General features: G+C 42.6%; 1 protein-coding gene across 2 annotated transcripts in view; it reads right to left on the minus strand.

Annotated features, from left to right (window-relative positions):
* The window catches only part of BDP1 (B double prime 1, subunit of RNA polymerase III transcription initiation factor IIIB), a 73,396-nt gene that overhangs the window by 43,735 nt on the left and 7,662 nt on the right, over positions 1-21,999 (minus strand). For both annotated transcript variants that reach the window (XM_066602925.1, XM_066602924.1), the window contains exons 2-17: positions 19,615-20,200; positions 17,182-17,291; positions 16,989-17,051; positions 16,514-16,639; positions 14,803-14,933; positions 14,627-14,721; positions 12,215-12,269; positions 11,237-11,368; positions 8,843-9,100; positions 8,085-8,237; positions 6,407-6,575; positions 4,769-4,910; positions 4,100-4,173; positions 3,872-4,010; positions 3,697-3,761; positions 1,180-1,399 (exon numbers count right to left, since the gene is read on the minus strand). In XM_066602925.1, the coding sequence (XP_066459022.1) occupies positions 1,180-1,399; positions 3,697-3,761; positions 3,872-4,010; positions 4,100-4,173; positions 4,769-4,910; positions 6,407-6,575; positions 8,085-8,237; positions 8,843-9,100; positions 11,237-11,368; positions 12,215-12,269; positions 14,627-14,721; positions 14,803-14,933; positions 16,514-16,639; positions 16,989-17,051; positions 17,182-17,291; positions 19,615-20,200 (2,518 nt within the window). The remainder of the gene's footprint in view (positions 1-1,179; positions 1,400-3,696; positions 3,762-3,871; positions 4,011-4,099; positions 4,174-4,768; positions 4,911-6,406; positions 6,576-8,084; positions 8,238-8,842; positions 9,101-11,236; positions 11,369-12,214; positions 12,270-14,626; positions 14,722-14,802; positions 14,934-16,513; positions 16,640-16,988; positions 17,052-17,181; positions 17,292-19,614; positions 20,201-21,999) is intronic.

Consider the following 21,999-nt stretch of genomic DNA (forward strand, 5'->3'; position numbering starts at 1 on the left):
AAACATGAAAACAGTCTTTATATAAGTCAGATTTCCCCTAATCCTGGGGTTTTTCCTATAGCACAGATCAGATTTCAAAAGGGGCTGTCCCTCTAGGACATCCTTTGCCCATATTCCCAACTGGGCCCCGCATCTATGAGCAAGAGTGCTGTTCGACACAATATCAACCAACCGTGATCCGGCAGACTTGTCCTGACCGTATGTTACATAATCAGTTGAGTGGCCACCATGACATTTCTTGCAGGCACTTTAAATGTTTTTAATGGCATTTTTTTCTGACAATGTTGGAGGCGGTTTATTTTTCATTCTGTTTGTTCATTTTATGACAGCAGAACGCTGTGTATAAAGACTTGATTTGCTACAGACTTTAACCTCAGATAAAGTGTCAGCTGAATATCGACACGTGAGCTTTTAGATTCCTTTGAGTCTTAAAGCCCATTTAGACCCAACGATTCTCGCTCAAAGCAGTCTTTTGAGCGAGAATTGTTGGGTCTAAACGCACAGTTTTCGTTAACGATCCGCTCAGCATGGTCTTTCAGCAAGCTGAAAGACAACGACGAGTCTTCTGACAACTCAGCGTGCGGTCTTTAGCGGGATACCGCTGATACTATTGTTTCAGCTGGTATCCCGCTCGGAGTACACAACAGAAGTATGCAGAAGACAAGCAGTCCAGCTGTCTTCTGTATACCCTGCTTGGTGCACGCAGCTGTATACCAGCTGAGCGTTGCGTGAACGCAGCAGGAGTATGCAGAAGACAGCGCTCCAGCTGTGTTCTCCATGCCCTGCTCGAAACGCACAGCTGTGTACCAGCTGAGCGCTCTGAGAAGACAACAGCTGTATGCAGAAGATAGCGGTCCCGCTTGTCTTCTGCATACAGCGTGAGCCTTCATTTACACACTTATGCAAAGTGAACGCTCAAAACCGTCACTCAAACTGCCGTCTGACCGAATTTTGAGCGATCATCTTGCCATGTAAATGCACACAACGACTATCGCTTAAAAGATGACTTTTGAGAGAATTTTGAGCGAGAATCGTGTCTAAATGGGCCTTTAGCTCAATAATCAATCTAAATATATGTATGCATTACTGTGAATATATTACTTCTGATTTGACATTATCTTAAAATCTGACATTTGGACACGACTGCAGTTTTTCAGGATGTTCATAAGGATGCCTTACATTTTCAGCATCATCTGTCTTGCTCTGTGCGAGTACATCAGCACCTTTCTCAGCTTCTTCTACGGGGATGACTTTAGAGTCAGTAAGAAGTTTTTCTCTTCTGTTTGAGGACCTTGCTGGCAAGTTAGGCTTAGGCCTTTGTAACCTCCCTCTACCTGGAATTGTAGTCTTTACAGAGGACTCTTTGGTGCCATCAGGTGAATTAGAGGAATCCGCAGCTCTGTAATAAAAAAAAACAAAACAATAAGTTACACAAAGTAATTTTGAAAACTGATAAATAATGCAAACATGGACAATGATAAATGATAAAGAAAAAAAACTAAAGAAAATAACACATTTGTTTCATATTAAAATGTGAGTGCCATTAACAGGTCAATGTTCCTCTAAAAAGGTATCCAGTAACTTAAAAAAAAAAACAATTATTCAGCTGACTTAAGGTGCATTTAGACACAGAGGATCGCTCAAAAGATGGCTTTTAAGTGATCATTTTGCAAAATCTACTAATTGGTGCTAATGCCTATTAGTACCAATTAGTAGCATGTGAGCCACTGGGAGCTGCATTTATTCAGTGGACAAGCTGCTGTTTTCTGTTTAAGGCCTCATGTCCACGGGCAAATTAGGAATTAAAATCCGGAGCATTTTTCGCGCACGCGGATCCGCGCCCCATAGGAATTCATTGACCACCCGCGGGTAGATAAATACCCATGGATGGTCAATAAAACTGAATTAAAAAATTTCTGGAGCATGAAAAAAAATGGACATGCTCCATTTTAGTGCGGATCACGCGTGCGGGAGCTCATAGAGCACATAGCTCAATTGATCTCCTGCATGAAAAATAAAATACAATTACAGTGCATCCGCACTGCATCTGCAGCCCAAATCCGCGGTACAAATCCGCAGCGGATCTGATTTTCCCTGTGGACATGAGGCCTAAAACCTCTTTCTTCTGCCAGGGAGGCTGACAGCTGAGACAATGCAAATCAGCTGTTATCAGCAATCTCTGGGCAGAGCACAGCGTGTGGTCCGTCTTATCAGCTGTTCTGCTGAACATAGGATTTCAAGCCGAACTGAGGTCCATTGTTCGGCAGAAAACTGAAAGGGCACATTTAAAGCAACGATTATCGCTCAAAGGATGGCTTTTGAGCAAATTTTGAGCGATAATCGTTGTCTAAATGGGCCTTTAGTTTCCTTTCAGTTGGCAAAAATGCACATGATTGCTTAACTGTTGTAAAACCCACAGTATGGCTCAAGGAAGGGTTACCACTTAATCTACATCTTAAAAGGGTTTGTCCGAGTTAAAGACTTATAAGTTTTTGTTTTTTTTAATTTATGGCAAAATCTTTGTCACGTTCATTGGGAGACACAGCTTAAAACCGTAGATATGGCTACTGCCCCAAAGAGGTGGACACTAAGCAAAAGAGGGTTAGTTCCTCCTACTAGCTATACCCCTCCTGCAGGCAACAAGCTAACTAGTTTGTAAGTAAGCAGTAGCAGCAGCATAGTTGGATAGGAAAAGGTTAAAACAGGCGAAACATTAAAACCGTAAGGGGGGGTGTTTCACACAAGCGGAATTGAATTGAGGTTTCCGAGATCGCCATCTGTGCGGAAGATATGCTTTAACACAGGGGCATTGAAAGGCATGAGCATTCGAAGTTCCGCTCACATTTACGGGTAGGAATTGCGGATTCTGGGAGCGGAAGAAAAATCGCAGCATGCTCTATTTTACAGCGGATTTCGCACATATGGCTCCATTGATCTCTATGGATGCATTCGATCCGCAGTGCATATGCAATTAACATTGCGTACGAATCAGTGTCCACATGCACATTGCTAAGAGACCACATACAAATGGAATAAAGTAAGCAGGAATTTGTGAGCAGACAATGCAGGACAGAGTCTGGGGGGCAGCACAACCATCCAGAGAGCGGTCTGCAACCTCCGCTTGTTCTTCTGGGCTCTTCCTCCACCAGAAGTAGTGTTTTGTTTGTTTTTTTGAATGATTTATACTACTTGCAAAAAAAGTAGTATAAAACCAGCCAAGCCTAGAGAGCAGTATCCCCTTCTGAAGGCATGGTTCTAAGAACAGCTCTCACCATGACAGCACAAGAGAATGTCACCTGGGTGATAGAAGGGTGTTTCCAGGTGGTTGAGCCCCTTTCTGATGTCATTTTTACTTGCGATCTTTCTTCCGCATGGACGATGCACAGTCAATACGTGTACATCCCTGTGGAAAACTGCAACCAAATGCAATTAGTTTCCGCGATCATTCGCAGATCTTCTGCTGTGGACATCTGCACATGGAATCCGACTCATCATGCGAGTAGAGCCTAACACAACTTAGAACCATGTGCAGGTCCATTGCAGGAATAGAGGGTTTAATCTTGCGCTGTATTTCTGCTATCGGGCTGGATTAAAGCCCAGAACCAAGCGCCACATATTTACAGTGCTTGGTCTTTAAGGGTTTAAGTATTGTACCTCTAAGTGATAATATATAATCGTAGCTTTTTTTTGCCTTACTTTGCAGCTTCGACTGTTGGCTGGTCCACACTCAAGGCTTCTTCCTGCACTACTTTCCTATCATTCTGAAAAAACAAATGCAAATGCAAATCAATTGTATGAACAGACTAATCTAGCATTGCAGGAGGTTAGTCAGGCAATACAGACTATTAGCATATCTAGAAAACTCCTGTACCTTTCCAATATCTATATCATCACTAGTAAGAGCCTGCTGTGTATCATCACTTTTCTCTTCAGTGGGCACTTTCTTCTTTGCAGCAGCTTTGGATAGGTTTGGAGCAGGTCGTGCTCTGTGCCCTTCAGGCATCTTTTGTCTAGAAAATATGAAATAAAAAGTAAAGCTAGTCTCAAGAACGCCAATTGTGAAGAGTTTTCTTGAAATCATACTTTAGCCATCACTCACTTAGGCTTCGATTCCGAATCCTGGTCACCAGGTTGTCCACTTCCTGCATCTGATGCTTTATCTGAGCCATCAACCTGCAAAAGGAATAAAGAATATTGTTCCTGCTAGTCCGTAATGACAGAGGTGGTTACTAGGCTGGTCTCTACATGTACAAGAAGATAAAGAAACAGCTTGGGCAAACAACACCCCTGGGAAGTGTTTCAAACCACATGCATGGGCTCTTATAGGGAACAGGTCATTAACTATAAGCACCAAAAACTGAAGTTAGTGCTTCTAGCTTAGGTGACTAGGAATCCAGAGAGCCATGTCTCACACTCCCCCACTCCTGTAGTGTCCCCCAGCAAAGTCAACGTGCGCACAACAAGCTTGACGTTTTTCGTAGAGATGAATGGAGCTTCTGAAAAGTCATACTGACTTGCGTGCTCCGAGTTCGCCAGGGGACACCACAGGAATGGGGGACCAGGTGAGTAAGACACAGCTCCCCAGACTCCTCCTCGCCTAAACTATAAGCACCATAACTTAGTTTATGGTGCTTATATTTCCCAGGGATGTTTTGGGGCACATGCCAGTCTAGCAAACGAATCTACACATATAACTTCTTATCAGTTAAGACAAAAAAATATTTGGTTCATGAACTAAATATGTTGCTCAGAAACATTCAGTGCGTACCTCATCACAAGCAGACATGCTCGTTTCTTCCTGGGTGACATTTATGGGCTCAGTTTCACCAAGCATGAAGTTTGGGGCAACCAGACCCACATCTGAGGCTTGTGACACGGCTTCGTTCAGCTCACTTAGGCTGTGCTGCAGGCTTAAAAGTAATTAAGCAAGAGTGTGAAAACAACTACTACTTATCTTGTCAAGCACACAGCAACTTTCTTTAAAAAAGTACAATTCTGGCACTCTGTAATTTTTTTTTACAACACTCACCATGAGGGACTATTAAACTGGACGTTTACAGATGCAGCTCTACCAATTTTTACTTTTTTTTTAGTGTGGGGGAAGGTTTACGCCGACTGGGAAAAATATATATTTTTTCTTGTAATAGACAAGTAGATGGGAAGGGGTTACATTACTGTGGTGATATGATGTATAACTATTTAAAATGTGTATATTACATACATACACATTTTACACTGGAGTCTGTCTTTACATCAAGCAACTCTGTTGAAGTCCTTCAGCAAACTTTTAGGCTGCAGGGAGAGGACGGAGTTTGTTTTTATGGAACAAATGTTGAATGGCGATTATTATCAGCTCATTATTAGCCCAATAGATAAGGCTGGGTACAGTAAGGAGGTGCTGAGACCAGGCAGGTAGCTGCGGGCTGGTTCCTTCGCACACTGTCTATACACATGCTAAGTGCATAGGGTTTAAAGGGGCCACTGTCTGATATATGGCAGTCTTTGAGGCGAGGACCGTATAAGTGATATATCCATACTAATGTCAAGCACTTTGTAAGCAATTGACACCAGGAACTGCAGAAATCAATAAATACTACAAATTTACAAAATTTAACTTTTTCAGCATATTAAACCAAATTTTTACATTTTGTAAAAATAAATACAGTATAAAATGCTGTTGCGCACCAAATACGTGTGAATCTGGCCTTCCTCAGTCTGGTTTCTGTTACACTTTGGCGGCAAGAATAGACAGTACAGTGCATACTATTCTATCCAATAAAAGAACAGATATTTCCTGGATACCCAACAAACCCATAATTATTAGTAAAGCGAAAAATAAAGCCTGTTGCAGTTACTTGCTAAGTGGGAGACCAGCAGTTGGACCCCCAAACAATTAGAAAGTGCTGACACATCCAGACATACCAATCATTATGGTTTAAAAAGCTTTGCAAAAGAACTTGTCACAACTCTGGGAATTTTTTTTTTTTAATAAGAACTTAAATTCCATAGGAAACAATTCTAGAGCATCTTTACTCTCAAATCATTGCACCGTTCCTCCTGAAATATATATAAGGAGGAACAAGGCGTTACCATTCCCCTTGTCAAATGCCTGTGTCCCTACAGCATGGCTCTCAATACTGGTTGGACCGTGTCAGGCTGGTATTGGTAAAATCCACAACTGGTAACACCCAGTAGTCAATTCATTTATAACCTTTAGGAGGAACAACAGAATTGTCACAATGAAGATCTAGAAGAAAAGTTGCTCCAGAATTGCAGAATATAAGAACTCATGTGACTAGACATGTCAGTACAGGTGGAAGGGGACCTGTAAAGATTTCATCAATTCTTTGCCCAGACACACATTTAGACATTTTGATTGCACAAAAGCTGTTAATATTGAGCATACCCAGAGAGATCATCAAGTCCTGACTGGTAGTCACTCTGTTCACTAAAGAGTATCAGTGAGCTTTCCTCGTCACATGTTGGATCACTCATCTCAGTCGCTGGCTCTGCTTCCCCAGCTTTACAAGACATGTGTACATCATCCCCAATATCTTCCGATATGACAAAGTCTGCTATAGAAGAATAAAAACAGGAAACAATCGCATATTAGTTTATCCCAGCTGACAAAGAGACAAACATCCCTCATCCCGTAAATAAGCATCAGTTTTCCATTTTGATTAAGGTCACCAGCATGACACACATTAGGTGAAATTTACTGAGCTCGGATGGTCTTGATATAAATTTACCCTGTTGCACGATGCACCCAACACATGAAGAGGCACATGCGTCTTTCATGTATTAGGCACATCCTGGTAACTTGGCGAGTCTATACAAAAATGTACGCCAGGTCTGACCTGAAGTGTGCTAGAATCTGGTGTAAATTGTACATAAGTCTCGTGGTCCGGAGCAACCCTGACCCCTCTTCATGAAAATATAAAGGTTGGCACAGAGGCTAGAAAAGTTGCTGAATTTTTTGCACAAGCAGGCCTTACACCAAATGTTGTGACTTTTCTATACCAGTATTCTGACATAAAGCCATCCAAATGGCCCTGATATTCTTCTGTAGGCTAGGATTTTCTAAGGTCACTTAAAGCACTTTGAGTACAAACCTACAGTCTTAGGGCTTATTCACACGAGTGTATATCGGCCACCGTTTTCACGGCCGGTCGATATACCCTATCATCTGATGCATTGGATTTCAATGCATCAGATCACACAGGCGTATTCCCGCGGTGTAAAAGCGCCCCGCCGACGTATATAGCACTGGGCAGGAAAGATAGTCCTGGAATACGTCGGCCGTTGCATAGACTCCTATGGGAGCCAATGACAGCTGCTGGAGAAGGGAAGTGGCAGGGAGTTTAGCAGCGTGACTGCTAAACTCCCTCCCCCCTTCTCTCTCCTCTGGCTGTTTGCAATATGAGAGGGTGGAGCCAAGCTCCGCCCCCTCACATTGCTGGCTGCGGACAAGGGGCAGGAGCTCAGCTCCGCCTTCTCCCACTGCAAACAGCTGGAGGGGAGGCGAGAAGTGGTGAGACGGTGAGGGGGACGGAAGGGGAATACAGCTTAGCAAAGCTAAACTGTCTCCCCACGCCCAACGGCATTGCGACCTCAGCGTATATGTGCCAGGCCCGGGCCGTCTAAAATCTAACATTTGTGCACCCATTCACGCGTTTTTACGGAGCCGGCGGGCGCACGTAGAAACGCCTACGGCCATGTGAAAGGGGCCTCAGGTGCAGTATGCTGTGCCTAGTATCTAACTGAAAAGGACAGTTAAGGATGACAGTCCTGCCTGTAAGATGTTTTCATCCAAATTGCTTAGCTGAGGACACTCCCAATTAGTGTTCTCCCAACACATGCTGTTAATATTCTATATCATGGCATTTAAAAGAAGAATGAAAATTTGACAAAAAAGTGAGGTGAAAAAAAAAAATCCAACTAAGCAAAGACTTTTAGACACTCCCTTTTCTCCCTAAATAAGCAACCACCATCAGCCCCGAGTATCTCACTGTTGGTAGATATTGGTGGAAGTTTCTGGATCTGAAGCAAACTAACATGTACGTGTAGATGCAATGTATACTTACCATCGTTTTCATCATCTTCAACTTCAGATTCTTTGTAATTGGGTTTATGTTCCTGCACCCCTTTCTTCACAGCTGGCGTCTCTTTAAGACTTCCATCATTATCTAATGAAGGCAGCTCAGGTTTGTCATCTGTATCCAGTGCAGTGGTCTTCCCTATACAGACATCATGAGCAAGTCTCATCAGATAAGGAGAGGCTACACAGAAACGAGGTACATTAACGACTATTCTCCTACCAGTTCTCACTACTAACGCCTCTTAAATTAGGAGCGCCTTTACTCCAGCACTCGGTTTATTAAGATAAATGTATAAAACACCAATCTTAATAAATTTTCCCCCTTATGGTCCGTTTATTGTCAAGAGACCTTTTTGGACAATCTCTACTGGAATTAAACAGAGAAATCTCTTAATAGGGGTAAAGAACGAGATGAAATTTTTTACTTCCTAATTTTTTCCACCAGTGACAGTGCTGCTTTGTTCAGATTTCCCACCATACAAAAGTCTATAATGCAATACTTTCTTGAAAATGATAGACCTTTTTGAAATAATCCCTATTAACATATATAGCTATAAGTGGGAAATACTGGTTTTAAGGACATGTGATACATCATCCCTGCATAAGACACTACAGAGAAGCCATAGCAAGTAGATATAATGTAGAATAACTCTGTAGAATGGAAATGTAGAAGCAAAAGCATATGAGAATACTGCATACACAAATCTCTTCTTGTTCTAGAATAAGAAAAATGACAACTCTCACTTTTTCTAGGCTTCTTTTTTGGTTTCTGTGTTGAATCATCGTCCTGCGATTCACGATGTTCCTCTTCTGGTTCCTTTGCGTTATCTTTCTTCCTTTTGGACCTCTTCTTTTTGACAGGAACAGGATCAGCCACCCCAGAGCATTCGTCGTCCTCTAGAGATCTCTTGTTCTCCTTCTCAGCTGTTCTAGCATCCGCTCCTTCCTCTTCTGACAGGACAGATTCTTCATCACAAAGGCTTTGTTCTGCAGCCGTTTTATCTGAGTTACAATAAATCAAGTATTTGTACATTAAGCAAAAAGTCTCAATATCAAACTAAAAGAAAAAAAAAAAAATCATAAAAATGAATAGTATCAAAACCATCTAGGAGGCATGTAGGCATTTATTATTCAGAAAGTCACTACATTAAGAAGGCCTCTAAAGCCCTGTGATTGTGGGCCCAAGCAGCAAATGGGTGCAAACAAATCCTCACATCCAGAGGATGCTTCTTTTATTTCATCCACATAGAGACAACGTTTCGGCTAGAACATGTAGCCTTTAGTGTGTTGAGAAAGGTTTTCAGGATGTTTCTCGATTCTGTGTGAAAAAAGGGTGATGAAGCCCTGTCCAGAGAGCAGCTGCTGTCAGGGGGTTAGAAAAGGGCACTACAGAGTCATGAAATATTCAGAGACTCACTGTAGTACCATTACTCCACCTATGAAAGGAGGGCAACAAGATACATAGTAACATAGTATGTAAGGCAGAATGATGACAATGTCCATCTAGTTCAGCCTGTTTATCCTCCTATGTTGTTGATCCAGAGGAAGGCAAAAAAAAAAAAACAAGAGGCAGGAGCCAATTAGCCCATTTGGGGGAAAAATTCCTTCCCGACTCCCTAATGGCAATCAGACTAAGCCCTGGATCAACCCCTAACAGTTCCTACCTGCCTGTATACCCGGAATAACAATTAACCTAAGATTTATATCCTGTAATATCCTTCCCCTCTAGAAAGACATCAAGTCCCCTTTTAAACTCCTCAATGGATTTTGCCATCCCCACATCCTCATACACTGAGATCTATGTTGCCACAGTAAAAGGAGCTTCTGTGTCCCAGGTATACCCATAAGACTGATAAGGGGATAGTAAAAAGGGTGCCAAAGTCAGTTCCACCAAGGGAGTAGTCACTGGACCCTGCCTGGAACTCGACGGAATAAGATGCCTGTATGGCATCCCTCAGGGTGGATGGTACCTGGGGCTTGAGGCAGTCCAAATGGCTGCTGAAGCGTTGCTGAGGGTTCCCTCGGGATGCTGCGGAACAAGGCTGGCTGCCAGAAAGGGTGGGAGAGTATAAGTCCAGCTCCCCAGCAGCATGCCAACTGCAAGTCCTACCACCCACAGAGGTTGTATAGGACTGGAAGCCAGGGACTCCATTAGAAGCACTGGCCTGCAGGAGGAAGTCCTCCACACATTCACACACTACTGCGAAGCTGGACTCGCGATTTCGAGGGAAGTCCCGCTGTGCGATCGTTAGTAAGATAGGAGCACTGGGGCCGGTGGGTAAAGGATCACGGAAAGGAAAAAGTGTCAGTGTAGTAGACAGATGTGCAGGTAGGAGAGGACTGTAATGGACGGCAGGGAGAGGGCCTCCTAGTGGCAGGAGCTATATGCCAACGTCTTCCTGTAACGACTAATGACATGGACAAGGAAGATTATATATTTTTTAGTGCTTCTATTGTGCAGAGTAAAGTCTTTAAAAAAAAAAAAAGTGGATTTTTTTTTTTTAAACCAACCAATGTGGAAACATTTTTTCAAAATACTATATGTTCCCCACAATGCTCCATTAAAAATGACAACTAATTCCATGAAAGAATAATCCCTCAAAAAGGCATCTACATCCCCCAAAAAAACCCTTTGCCCTGAATTCCATGTCCTGAAGGCCAAATTAGGCGCCAACCTTTTAAGGGTTAATAATTGGGTCTCCTATTTTAGAGGTTATGTGATCAACTTTTGTAGCTCAACAACAAGCAAATATGTATGACAATTTTTTTTTAAAGCCAAGTCTATATACATGTCTTCCTTTGAATGCATTCACACAAATGGTATACATTGGACAGAGTCACCCATAGGCTCCCACTGTAAGCATTAAAAAAAAGTACACTATTTATTTATTTTGTGGTAGAACCCTGTTATATATATATATATAAGAAAGCACTAAATTATGTGCAAAAGAGAGGACAAGCTGCAAATTATAAAATTTAGCTTCCTCCAAGTTTAACTCAATGATCCTTTAAAATGAACCTATTCTGCCAGCGTGCACATAAATGTTTATGGAGGAGGGCTATTTGTTTGTTTTACAGATCCACCAAAAACAATGTTTTTGGGCAACTTGTCTTATAATATATAAATAATTCCATTACCTTTTTGCTTCTTGCGTGATTTTGCATTCGTCTTGCGTGGCTGTTTACTTCTCGCCTTCCTTTTATTTCCTGCTTCTAGCGCTTTCTCCAGGAGTTCAGCAAAGAACTCAAAATCAAACTCTTTCTTCTCCCCTGATAAACAGTTAACAAAATGATTCAGTTGATCGGACCAATGCAAACGATCATACACGATACAGGTACTAACTAGGACTGCGTTACTGGCCACCAACTGGAACCTCAGTGGCTACACTCAATTTCCTGCAAAGAACAATGCAATTACTAATTTGTAGAAAACCTATTTGTATGTCTTCATCATAAAGGATGACGTTGTTTAAAAAGCACATTACGTAATAACATGAAAATACATTTCAATATTTTAAAACCTACTTTTCCAGCAAAATGTTCAAAAGAGATGGGAGTAGAAGCCTACTGACAAATCCTGTAAATCTGACATTAAACTAGGTAATACAAAACCCTGTAATGGCCACTACTTATGAAAATCATCTCAGAAAGCACGTTTCTCATCCATGTCATGGGGGACACAGCAAGAGCTTGGGTATGGCTCCTGCCACTAGGAGGCAGACACTAAGCAAAGAAAGTTAGTCCTTCCTACCAGCTATTCCCCTCCTGCAGGCACTCAGCTGCTCTGCAGGTCTGCTGTCCTTTTATTTTTTTTCTCCTAGTCCCTATCCTGCCCTCAGGACCCAATCCAATGCACCAACTCTCGCCAGTCATGGACACAGTTTCCTCCATAGCTTCCAAGCCCCTCCTCCTTGCATGCATCTGGTTAGGAACTAACTCTTTCTTTGCTTAATGTCTGCCTCCTAGTGGCAGGAGCTATACCCAAGCTCTTCGCTATGTCCCCCAATAAAACGTAACGAGAAAGGGATCTTACAGTAAGTTACAAAAATCCTGTTATGAAAACAACCTCCAATATTACTTCATTTCATATCACTCAGTTTATAGAAAACCACTTACTAAAAGCCTTGTCTATCCTCCATCCATTCACTCGTTCTTCCTTCTTAAATTTGTTCTACAATTAAAAAAAAAAAAAGTAGTGTTATATATAGTAAGAAAAAATTGCCCAGAAAGTGCGATCCTGGCAGAACAGACCCATTATAGCACAAGCTAGCCAGAAAGTCTGAAAGTTAGAGATAAAATGTCAATATAAAAAGGTTTTAGTCTTTAAGTTTTCTTTATTTACATTCACATGAGTATTAACTAGAGATGAGCGAGTATACTCGCTAAGGTACTACTCGCTCGAGTAATGTGCCTTAGTCGAGTATCTCCCCGCTCGTCCATAAAGATTCGGGGGCCGCCGCAGCTGACAGGTGATTTGCGGCGGGGAGCAGGGGAGAGCGGGCGGGAGAGAGGGAGAGAGAGATCTCCCCTCCGTTCCTCCCCGCTCTCCCCCGCAGCTCCCCGCCCCGCGGCGGCACCTGAATCTTTCGGGACGAGCAGGGAGATACTCGGCTAAGGCACATTACTCGAGCGAGTAGTGCCTTAGCGAGTATACTCGCTCATCCCTAGTATTAATCAACAGGAGTACTGGGCTCTGTATTTGCTACAGTGAATATATACTTTATACCAAGTATATAGTTACATCCATTTGAAAGATACGTTTTTATTATTCCAAAAGGGGGAGTCCGGTTTTTCCTCCTCGTTTTCTATTACTTCACTTCAGGCAGATACAATTGTATACTGTGGAAATGTAAACCCATATGTATAAACTTGCACCCAATAAGTTTGTGCAGACCTGATAACGCTACAATTGGAGCTCCCACTATCTCTTCCTACTCCAATGTGTAAACTTCCCTTTCCCCTGGCTCTACTCTTTTCACTATTCAGCAGCAATTAGACGACTAGGTTCTTCCTAACCATCACATCTTCAGACGAGTCATGAGAAAGTCACTTACTCCTCAAACTGGTGTCATCAATATAAAAAAATACATAGATAGATTTTGAGGACATTCCAAGATCAGTGCAGAGGAGAACAGGCATTTAGACATGGCTACACACCAACCACCTAACATTATAGTGGTTTAGCTCCTAAAATCAAATCTGACAGATTTCCTTTAAAGGGGTTTTACGGAACTGTAAGGATAGGCATCACTATCTGATTGGAGGGTGTCTGATATCCGGTACGCCTGTCATTTGTTGAATGGGCAATAAGACTCCAGCTTTGGTACTGTAGCTCAAAGTCCCATTGGATAGAGCTGCAGTACTGGGTACCGCCACAACCAGGTGTGCAGCACTATGTTTGGGCAAACCATGAAGGGGATTCAGCGGTGATCAGAGGGAGTTTACCGTTTACCCTTAAACGGTAAAAGATACATCTTAGACTAGTTTCACACAGCCGAGTGAGATATCCCCACGGAATGCAAGGAGTTTGTGTCAAAAACGCCTCCCATCACTTCAGTGCAGTTGCAATCCTCCAGCGAGGCTTTTAGCCATGCCAGCAAGTGTTTCCCATTGTTTTCAATGGGAAGTCTCGCATCGCACTAGCATGCACATTGCACGCCGTGCAATGTATTTTTCGGCCCCATTGAAAACAATGGGCAATGCATTCTGAGGGAACAATAGATAGGACATGCCGCAATTTATTTCCACGGCGGAGCCCGTCACGCTCGTGTGCAGCCGGCCTTAAAGGGGCTTTGTCATTAAAAAAATAATTCTATACTTACCTATTCTTCCCCAGGCACTCTACTTATCGAATATTCTCCTCGCTCCTGCAGTCCCCCTCGCTGCAAACCGGCCGGATTCTCTTCTTCCTGCTATGCAGTGGCTTTCTTCTTCCGGCAAATCGGTATAGGCTCCATCAATAGTGAAGTAGTGTTCACTGCCTACCAGGGAGCACTAATTGCTATGTCGGGCCAATGCTGAGGCTGCGCATGAGCACTGTCTGGCAGCGTTCGTATAGGAACACTCATGGCAAGACAGTGTGCATGCGCAGTCTCGGCATTAGCCCGGCACACATACTAGTGACGTAGTGTACATTGCCCTGCAGGAGGGAGAATGCCGGCAATATATGCAACGTCACCGGAAGAAGAACGATCCGGCTGGCTGGAGGTGTCCTGACCTGGGACTGCAGGAGCCAGGAGAGGATCGGTGGGGAGAAAGTGCGGTAAGTAGACTGCCTGGGGAGGAAAAGGTAAGTATTGATTTTTTTTTTATATGACAAAACCCCTTTAGGTTAATATTGTCATATAGGAGTTTCTTGTGGTCTATATTAGAGAGCAATTTGTTTAAGTAGCACTACAGCATCCTGCCAGTGGTGACTCGCTCTACTTCTCCAGTGAGTAGCACAGAAAAAGTAAGCTGAAAAATGATAACCCCACTTTTAAAAAATGAAATGGCTTATCTTAGGAAGTAACAAAAGTGGCGACTCACCTTGATTTCTATTCTCTCCCTGTGAGGGAAAAGTTGGCCAATCATTGAAAAGTCTGTTCCCACCATACTGATAGCCAAGAAGAACATATCCGTTTCTAAAAGACAACAAAAATGCTTGGTCAGAGATGTAATGTGCATATATACCACTAATATCAGAGGACAGTTAGTACACAGACCTGGCTCAGACCACGGCTTGGAGTAGTTGTTCTTCCGAAAACTAGAATACGTTGTTGTGGAACCTCGTTCAAAAATGGGATCGTTCCCTTCAACGATTGGCGCTTTATTTCTGGACACTTCCACAGTTAAACTGAAATCCAAATGAAAAAAGTGACTGCTTATAAATATTTATTTTCTAGTAACAGGGACGTGAAGACACTGCTAATTACTACATGCAACAGAGGGGCAGGAACTCAGATGCTGGAGAAGGGCTCTACAAGGCAGCATGGGAAGTGTAAGAGAGGACGTCCCGGCCAGTACAGTACTGATAGAGTGGCTGGCTTAGGATACAGAACCCCATGCACACACCTGTAAGTGGAGTGCAAACAGCAGGGCAGCAGAAAATTAGCAACATCGACACGGAAAACTAAATTGATGGAGCAAAAGCAGAGTGTAAACAGAAGCAAAACAGAAGCCAATGAAGACCTGGGCTGCTTTTGAAAATTTTCAAATTCCCCATAAATACCGCTTTGTACAGCAAGCTGCAATTAATGACACTTTAAAATTTAATTTAAATAAATTAAATTAAATAAGAATCCCAAGAATAGAAGCAAATCTGACTAGAGAAAAACAAGAAAAAAAACTATTATTTAACCCCTTAACACCACAGAATGTACAGTTACTTTCTGCAGGTTCAGCGTGTGTATATGGAAGGAGATCGCGGGTCGATCCCGCTCCAGATAAAGGGGATGCCGACTGATCCCTCACCCGCCTGCAACTGCTCCGATAAGCCGTGCGGCTCATCGGAGCCATTAACCCTTTACATGCTGCAGTCCATTCTGACAGCGGCATTTAAATGCACCAACCAATGTTTGGGGTCCTGTATGACCTTCCCCTGATGACATTGCAGGGTGTCATGCGGTTGTCATGGCAGTCGGGGGCCTTCTGAAAGGCCCTAGGGCTGCCAATGCAGAGAGCCTATCAAGCCATGCCTGTGGTGTGCCTTGATAGAATGCCTGTCAGATCTTGATATCATGTAATGCTACAGCAGTACATCAAACTGCAGGAGCAATCAAAGAATCGCAAGTTATTGTCCTCTCCCGTAGCTAAAAAGAGAAAAAAAAATTTTAAATTAATAAAAAAAAAAAAGATGAAAATAAGTTTAAAAAAAGACGTTTTACTAATTATTAACAAAAATAAAAGATAAAAGCTTTCAAATAAATCTAAGTAACGCAAAAATAAATATTTGGTATGACTGCATCCGTAAAAGTCCGATCTATCAACGTAAGGCCTCATGCAAACGGGCGGATTTGATTTGCAGAACCCGTTGCGTGGAATAGCAGAAGATTTATATTTTTTTTTAAAAAAGGCACTGCGCATGTGCCTGGCGCGTCAACCGGCGTGCCCGGATGCATCCGCCGTGCTTCCCGTCCCTGCAGCTTTTTCTCCTCCAATAGGCTTGAGTTATACACAGCAAGTCATAAAAAGATCCCCAGTCATTAGTGCATAATATAAAGTAATTAGGTATTGTGAGCAAACCATGTCGCTTTAAGCACAAGTCGCTCATTTTCAGTGTTCATAGTAAACAAATATGCTACTAATTGGGGCAGATCCTAGAACACAAAGTAGGATATTTTCCTTTAAGAGTTTATAAAATATAACTATTAAATCACATCATAAAATTAAAATAAAAGTGAATTAAAACTTCTAATTGACACCATAATAGCTTACCTCTCCTCATCAAGAATAATGGAGCCATCCTCTGCCACCTTCACACGAGGAGCCAATAACTGGCTATCGTCTTCTTCATCGTCATCATCAAGATCATCTTCTTCAGAACCGTTTTTCCCTACAATTCTAAGATATAAGGGAAAAAGCAAAATAAGGCAGAAGAATAAATATAGAAAACTAGTATGCAGCCATGAGTGGGAAGAAACGCTGCGTTTCTGCAAACCCATTTTTGAGGGAGGCCTTATACCAATCTCCCTCTCTGAGAGACTGAGAAGAAGGAGGTGCTATTAACTACATAAAAGTTTCGTTTTTTTTTTCATTAAACAGGGGCAGAGTTCTGTCATCTTGGAGCCACGGAGCTCTGACACGGAATCTATAGGTGTTCCATAAGGGCACATGATCCCTGGCTGAGCTAAACAGAAAACTAATATTGTAAGGAAAGCCATGCTGCTAGGAAAGGTTTATTGCCACTTACCCAGTAGGCTGACTCTCCACGGGGAACGACTTCTCACTGCTTTTACTTTCTTCAAGTGAAGAGCTTCATTAAAAAAAACGGGGAGCAAATATAAGGAGAGTTAGAATTCCTCATGGTCAGTTCACGTGAACAACCACCACATACAAGATCTAAAAGGCACTTACACATGCAAAAAAAGCCAAAACAGACCTACCTCATTGGGTTAGTCAGCGGGATGAAGTGTATGAAGTCCCTCATCGTCATCTTGGATTTTTCAGGCTCCACCGTTGGATTTATAACGGGATGTTTTGCCTTCCGAGCTTTCTGTAGCACGATACCAACAAGTCAACACCATTAACATTAGAGGGCATTCACACAGCCATTTCGGATTACGCTATTCTATACTCCAAATACACGGACATGAGCCGAAGCCTTGTCAAAAGGACACCAAGCGAATGGTTCCATTCACGAGTGCCGTCTCAATTTGGACCTTTGGCATTTGTGACGGAACCCCCAAAATGGACTCCAAAATCATAGTCAAACACACTACTTCCTTACAAGACAGGCATACACTGAATTAGAACACTCAACTTAACCCCTTAACGACCAGGCTGTTTTGTTCCTCAAGGACCAGATACTTTTTAGGGATTTGACCCATGTGGTGGTTTTACTGCCTTATTGTTTTTTTTTCCTTCAGCTACTAAAATTATTTTTGCTTTTTTTTTTTTTCTCTCTCTCTTCACCAAAACATATATGGCTAATTTTTAAATGTAACTTTATCCCCATTTCCCCTCCCCCCTTCTAATTATTAGGGGTTAAAAAAAGGAAAACCCGTTTAAATTGATAGTTATTTTTTTAAATATTAAAAGGTATATGTACGCTAAAAAAAAGTATAGATATTGGATTTTGTTTCAGAAGCTTTGATATATAATTTGTATAGTCTCAGATTACACAGTGCATATGGCAACGGTTTGGGTTTTTGTCGGTGGTGGGTCATTTTTCTTTTTTAGATATCTTTTTATTTTTTTCTGTTATTTTTTTTCTAGCCAAAGCATCGTTGTCCCCCATGACGTCATATAAGACCTCTGGGGGTCATTCACACTGTTTCGTTCTTTTAATTCACACTTTTCCCCTGTAGCTGCAGCATCCATAGGAGGCCCAATTACAGGGGGAAACATGACCTTGTGGTAACAGTAGTCCGTAACTGATTTGATTTGGTTCTGCTGTTGTTGTTAGCTCTTTAGTTGTTCACGACCCTCGGCGATCCTAAAGGCGAGCTCCTCCATGTTTTCCGGTTTTGCACTGATTCTTTCAGTTGTGTGATATCCATGCCAGTATCAGCTTTGACAGTATCAAACCACTATGAACCTGCGACTTAGGGGGCACCTGGCAGTCACGTGATCGTTGGGTCGAAAAGAGGAAGTACAACCCCCCCCCCCCCCCCCCCCCAAACAACACTTTCTCTCTTCACTACATAGCGCTCACTGAACACTATGTAACCTAAAAATGAAAAGGCACAAGTGGTTAAAAAAACGCCTCTGCCTTCTCTACACCTCCTACATTGCAGGGGCTCCTGACAACAGATGGATATTTGCTGTGGAATCCGCGGTGGGCGTCCGCACATATCATATTCGGACAACTCCTTTAATGCATTAAAGACTAAGCACAGTAAATTTACGGAACTTGGTCCTGGGTTTTAATCTTAGCCGATAGTAAAAATACGGTGGGGGATTAAAGCCCCTGCTTCTGCAATCAATCAAAAGCAGGTCCGGTTGTCAGCTGTTAGTCACAGAACCTGTAGGAGAAGGGGAAAGAGGTTTTTAACGCTTTCTGCTTTCTTTTTTTCTCGTACACAACGCTCAATGAGCGCTATGCACGAACAGGTTTTTCTTCTACTACACGAGCCGGCTGTCATGTGACTGCCGGGTGCCACCTGTTACAGCAGAGCTGCAGGGTCTTAGCAGACCCTGATCAGCTCTGCCAGTGACTCTTGTCACTACAGGGGGATGTTTTCCTCTGTAACTGGGGCTCCTATGGATGCCCCAGCTACAGTGGAAAAGTGTGTAATAATAAAAAAAAAAAATGAACATGTGAATGCCCCCCAGAGGTCTTATATAATTACATAAAGTAAAAAGAATTCACAGAAAAAAATAAAAATATATACATAAAAGAAAAAAATAACCCAAAGTCGACACCAACTAAAACAGTCGCCTTATCCGCCCAGTAATCCAAAACAATACATATTATATATCAAAACGTCCGGAACAAAATAAGGAACCCGTTCTTGCACTTTATTTTAGTGTAAATATACAAATTTTAAAAAAATTAATATAAAATGTTTTGTTTTTTTTAAATCTTTTTTTTACTTTTTACCCCCAATAAAACGGAAAAAACTGTCAGTAAAAAAAGATATTAAAAATATTGGCCTATATGTCACAAAAAAAAAAAAAGCTCATCAAAAATAATTTTGGTAGCTGAAGGAAAAAAAATAGGGCAGTAAAACCACCACATGGGTAAAATCCCTAAAAAGTGTCTGGTTCTTAAGGGGTTAAGTACAATAGAAAAATGCTTCATATGTTTTGAATAGGTAAGTGACAGTAGGCACACGTTTGACACTGTCCATCCCCCATCAACCTATGGCTCTCACCCGCTCTTTCCGCAATTCAGCTCTCAGCAAGTCTCGTAGTTTTTGCGCTCGTTTAAGTCTCTCCTTTTCCAGATTACCGGCGGTTATCTTTTTCGCTGTCGTTTTTTTAATCACTTCAAATACTTCGTTGCTGCAGGATTTTTGGGACGGCCGTTCCTTCAGCGGACTCGGCTCCTCCGTCTGTGCGCAATCCACAGCTTTGGCAGGACTAACTTCTTGCTGTTTAAGGACAGATTTCTTGTATGCAGAAAACTGAGGAACTTGGGGCACCGGAGTCCTTTTTTCAGGTAAAGTTACATGTTGCCCTTGAGGGGTGGAAACGGGCACCGGTGATTTCTGAGGGCTCTGCACTTTGCCCTTCTCAGGGGAAGGACCTTCAATTTTACATGGGGCAGGGATGATGGGTGGTGTTGACGGAGTATCCACTTGAGAAGGTTTGGGAGGGGGAACACCAGCAGACGCCGAATTTGAAACCCTCGGTTTTGCCAGGTTAGGCAGAGTTGAAATTCTCTTCCTCCGTTGGAGTGGAGCAGGAGCGGTCTTACTTGGTGCCACTTCATTGCCAACTGGAGCTGCCGCGTCAATACTAGTATAGGAAGAAATAAAGAAGTAAACTGGATAAGTTATATGGAGGACCGTGTGATCCTGAACAGTTCTTTTACTTTCTAGAGTAAACAAGAGGTACCCTGAATGCAAACCCGAAATTTGGTACAGGCCAGCAGTCAGGCTTGTCTAATGCTACCAAAGTCCACTAATTTACAGCGCAGTAGTAGCTTTTTGCTTAAAAAAGTTAACACCACAAAGAGCAGGAGACAAAGTCAAACATTTAGATTGGTAGACAGTTTCCCCAAAAATAAGACCTACCCTGAAAATAAGCCTACTATGATTTCTCAGGGTTTTCAGAGGGGCTTGAAATATAAGCCCTACCCCGAAAATAAACCCAAGCTGCATTACATAAAAGCAGGAATACATTAGCAAGCAGGCTTGGTAATGCCACGACTCAGCCAATTCATAAATCCCACCTCCGCAACACAATGGCTGTGATTGGCTGAGCAGTAGTCGAAGAACCTATCAGTGTGGTGCTCGATGACCCAATCACAGCCATCGCATTGCTTCATCGAGCACTGCATTGATTTGCTGAGCAGCGCTGGAGAACCAATCAGAGCCATCACTTTGTGGAGGGTGGATTTATGAATCCCGTAACTAGGAAGTGATCTTCTGTGGGCGGCCGAGGACTGCAAGAGGTGCGTCGGGGGTCCAGAGAGAAGCGGGAGGGATGCGGACCGAGCCTGCTAGTTAAGTATAATGAGACATCCCCTGAAAATAAAACTTAGTGCCTCTTTTGGGGCAAACATTAATATAAGACAGGGTATTATTTTCAGGGAAACACGGTAGCTATACAAGTAAAGGGCTGTTATGTGCCACCATCACCACTTGACAAACTGGTCGGAATTAATTAACGGGCCGCAATGGCAAAAAACACACTTTTTCCATCCCAGCATCCCTCATCTGATTATCACAATCAGGAGGTCTCTTCTAATACTGCAGTCACTTCCATACCATGCAACCTCTTGTCTGATGCTTATCAGGCACTATCTTGATGCTGATATTTCTCCTTGCTTTCTGTTTCACTATTCTGTGCATCAGCATAACATCACCTGAGCAGCTAGAGTCAGTACCATCTCTGCCTGCTGGGAGGACACTGCAATTACAATCAGGTAGTCAGTGAAGCTGCTTGGTCATCTATGTCCAGGACCAGAGGGTTACTTTAAAAGGGGCTGCATCAATATTTCAAGTTATTCCCCATCTACAGCACCGAGGATAACTTGCTGATCGGTGGGAGTATCTTGCAAGATGGCAAAGACCCTTGATGGGAGTTGCGAGTTCACGTATTTTGGCCAAAATATTAACTAATTAGGGCGTTAGTCCAGTGTGGTTCACTTTGAAGTGCAGGGCAAGCTGCCGGAGTGAATGGTATGTGGCGTCAGTAAAAGGTCGTAAGCCTGCATGGGTCACTACGTGTATCAGTGTGACCTGGCACCATTTGTATGTGCAACTATAATATTAAGCAGTCACTCTCCCCAATATGTGGTAAGTATGCAAGGGGTTGCTCATCAGTATCTTCCACGTGTGCAATGCTCCCCCACATAGCAATCTGCCGGTTGGGGAGTAGTGTTTGTACCCGCCCTTTTTTTTTTTTTTGTATTGGTACGTTGGTAAATATGGTTGCTGGCAGTGTGGTTTGGACGAATGTTCATTCCCAGTTATTAACCCAGAGCAACTGGTTAAGTAATCCATCTTTCCGTCGATTTGGATTGGTGGCATCTCAATCTTGAACCTAAAATACAAATCCCTACTCTATGATACGTCACCCTGGTGATCTGT

This window comes from Eleutherodactylus coqui, chromosome 5 (assembly GCF_035609145.1).
Source record: "Eleutherodactylus coqui strain aEleCoq1 chromosome 5, aEleCoq1.hap1, whole genome shotgun sequence".
Lineage (NCBI taxonomy): Eukaryota > Metazoa > Chordata > Amphibia > Anura > Eleutherodactylidae > Eleutherodactylus > Eleutherodactylus coqui.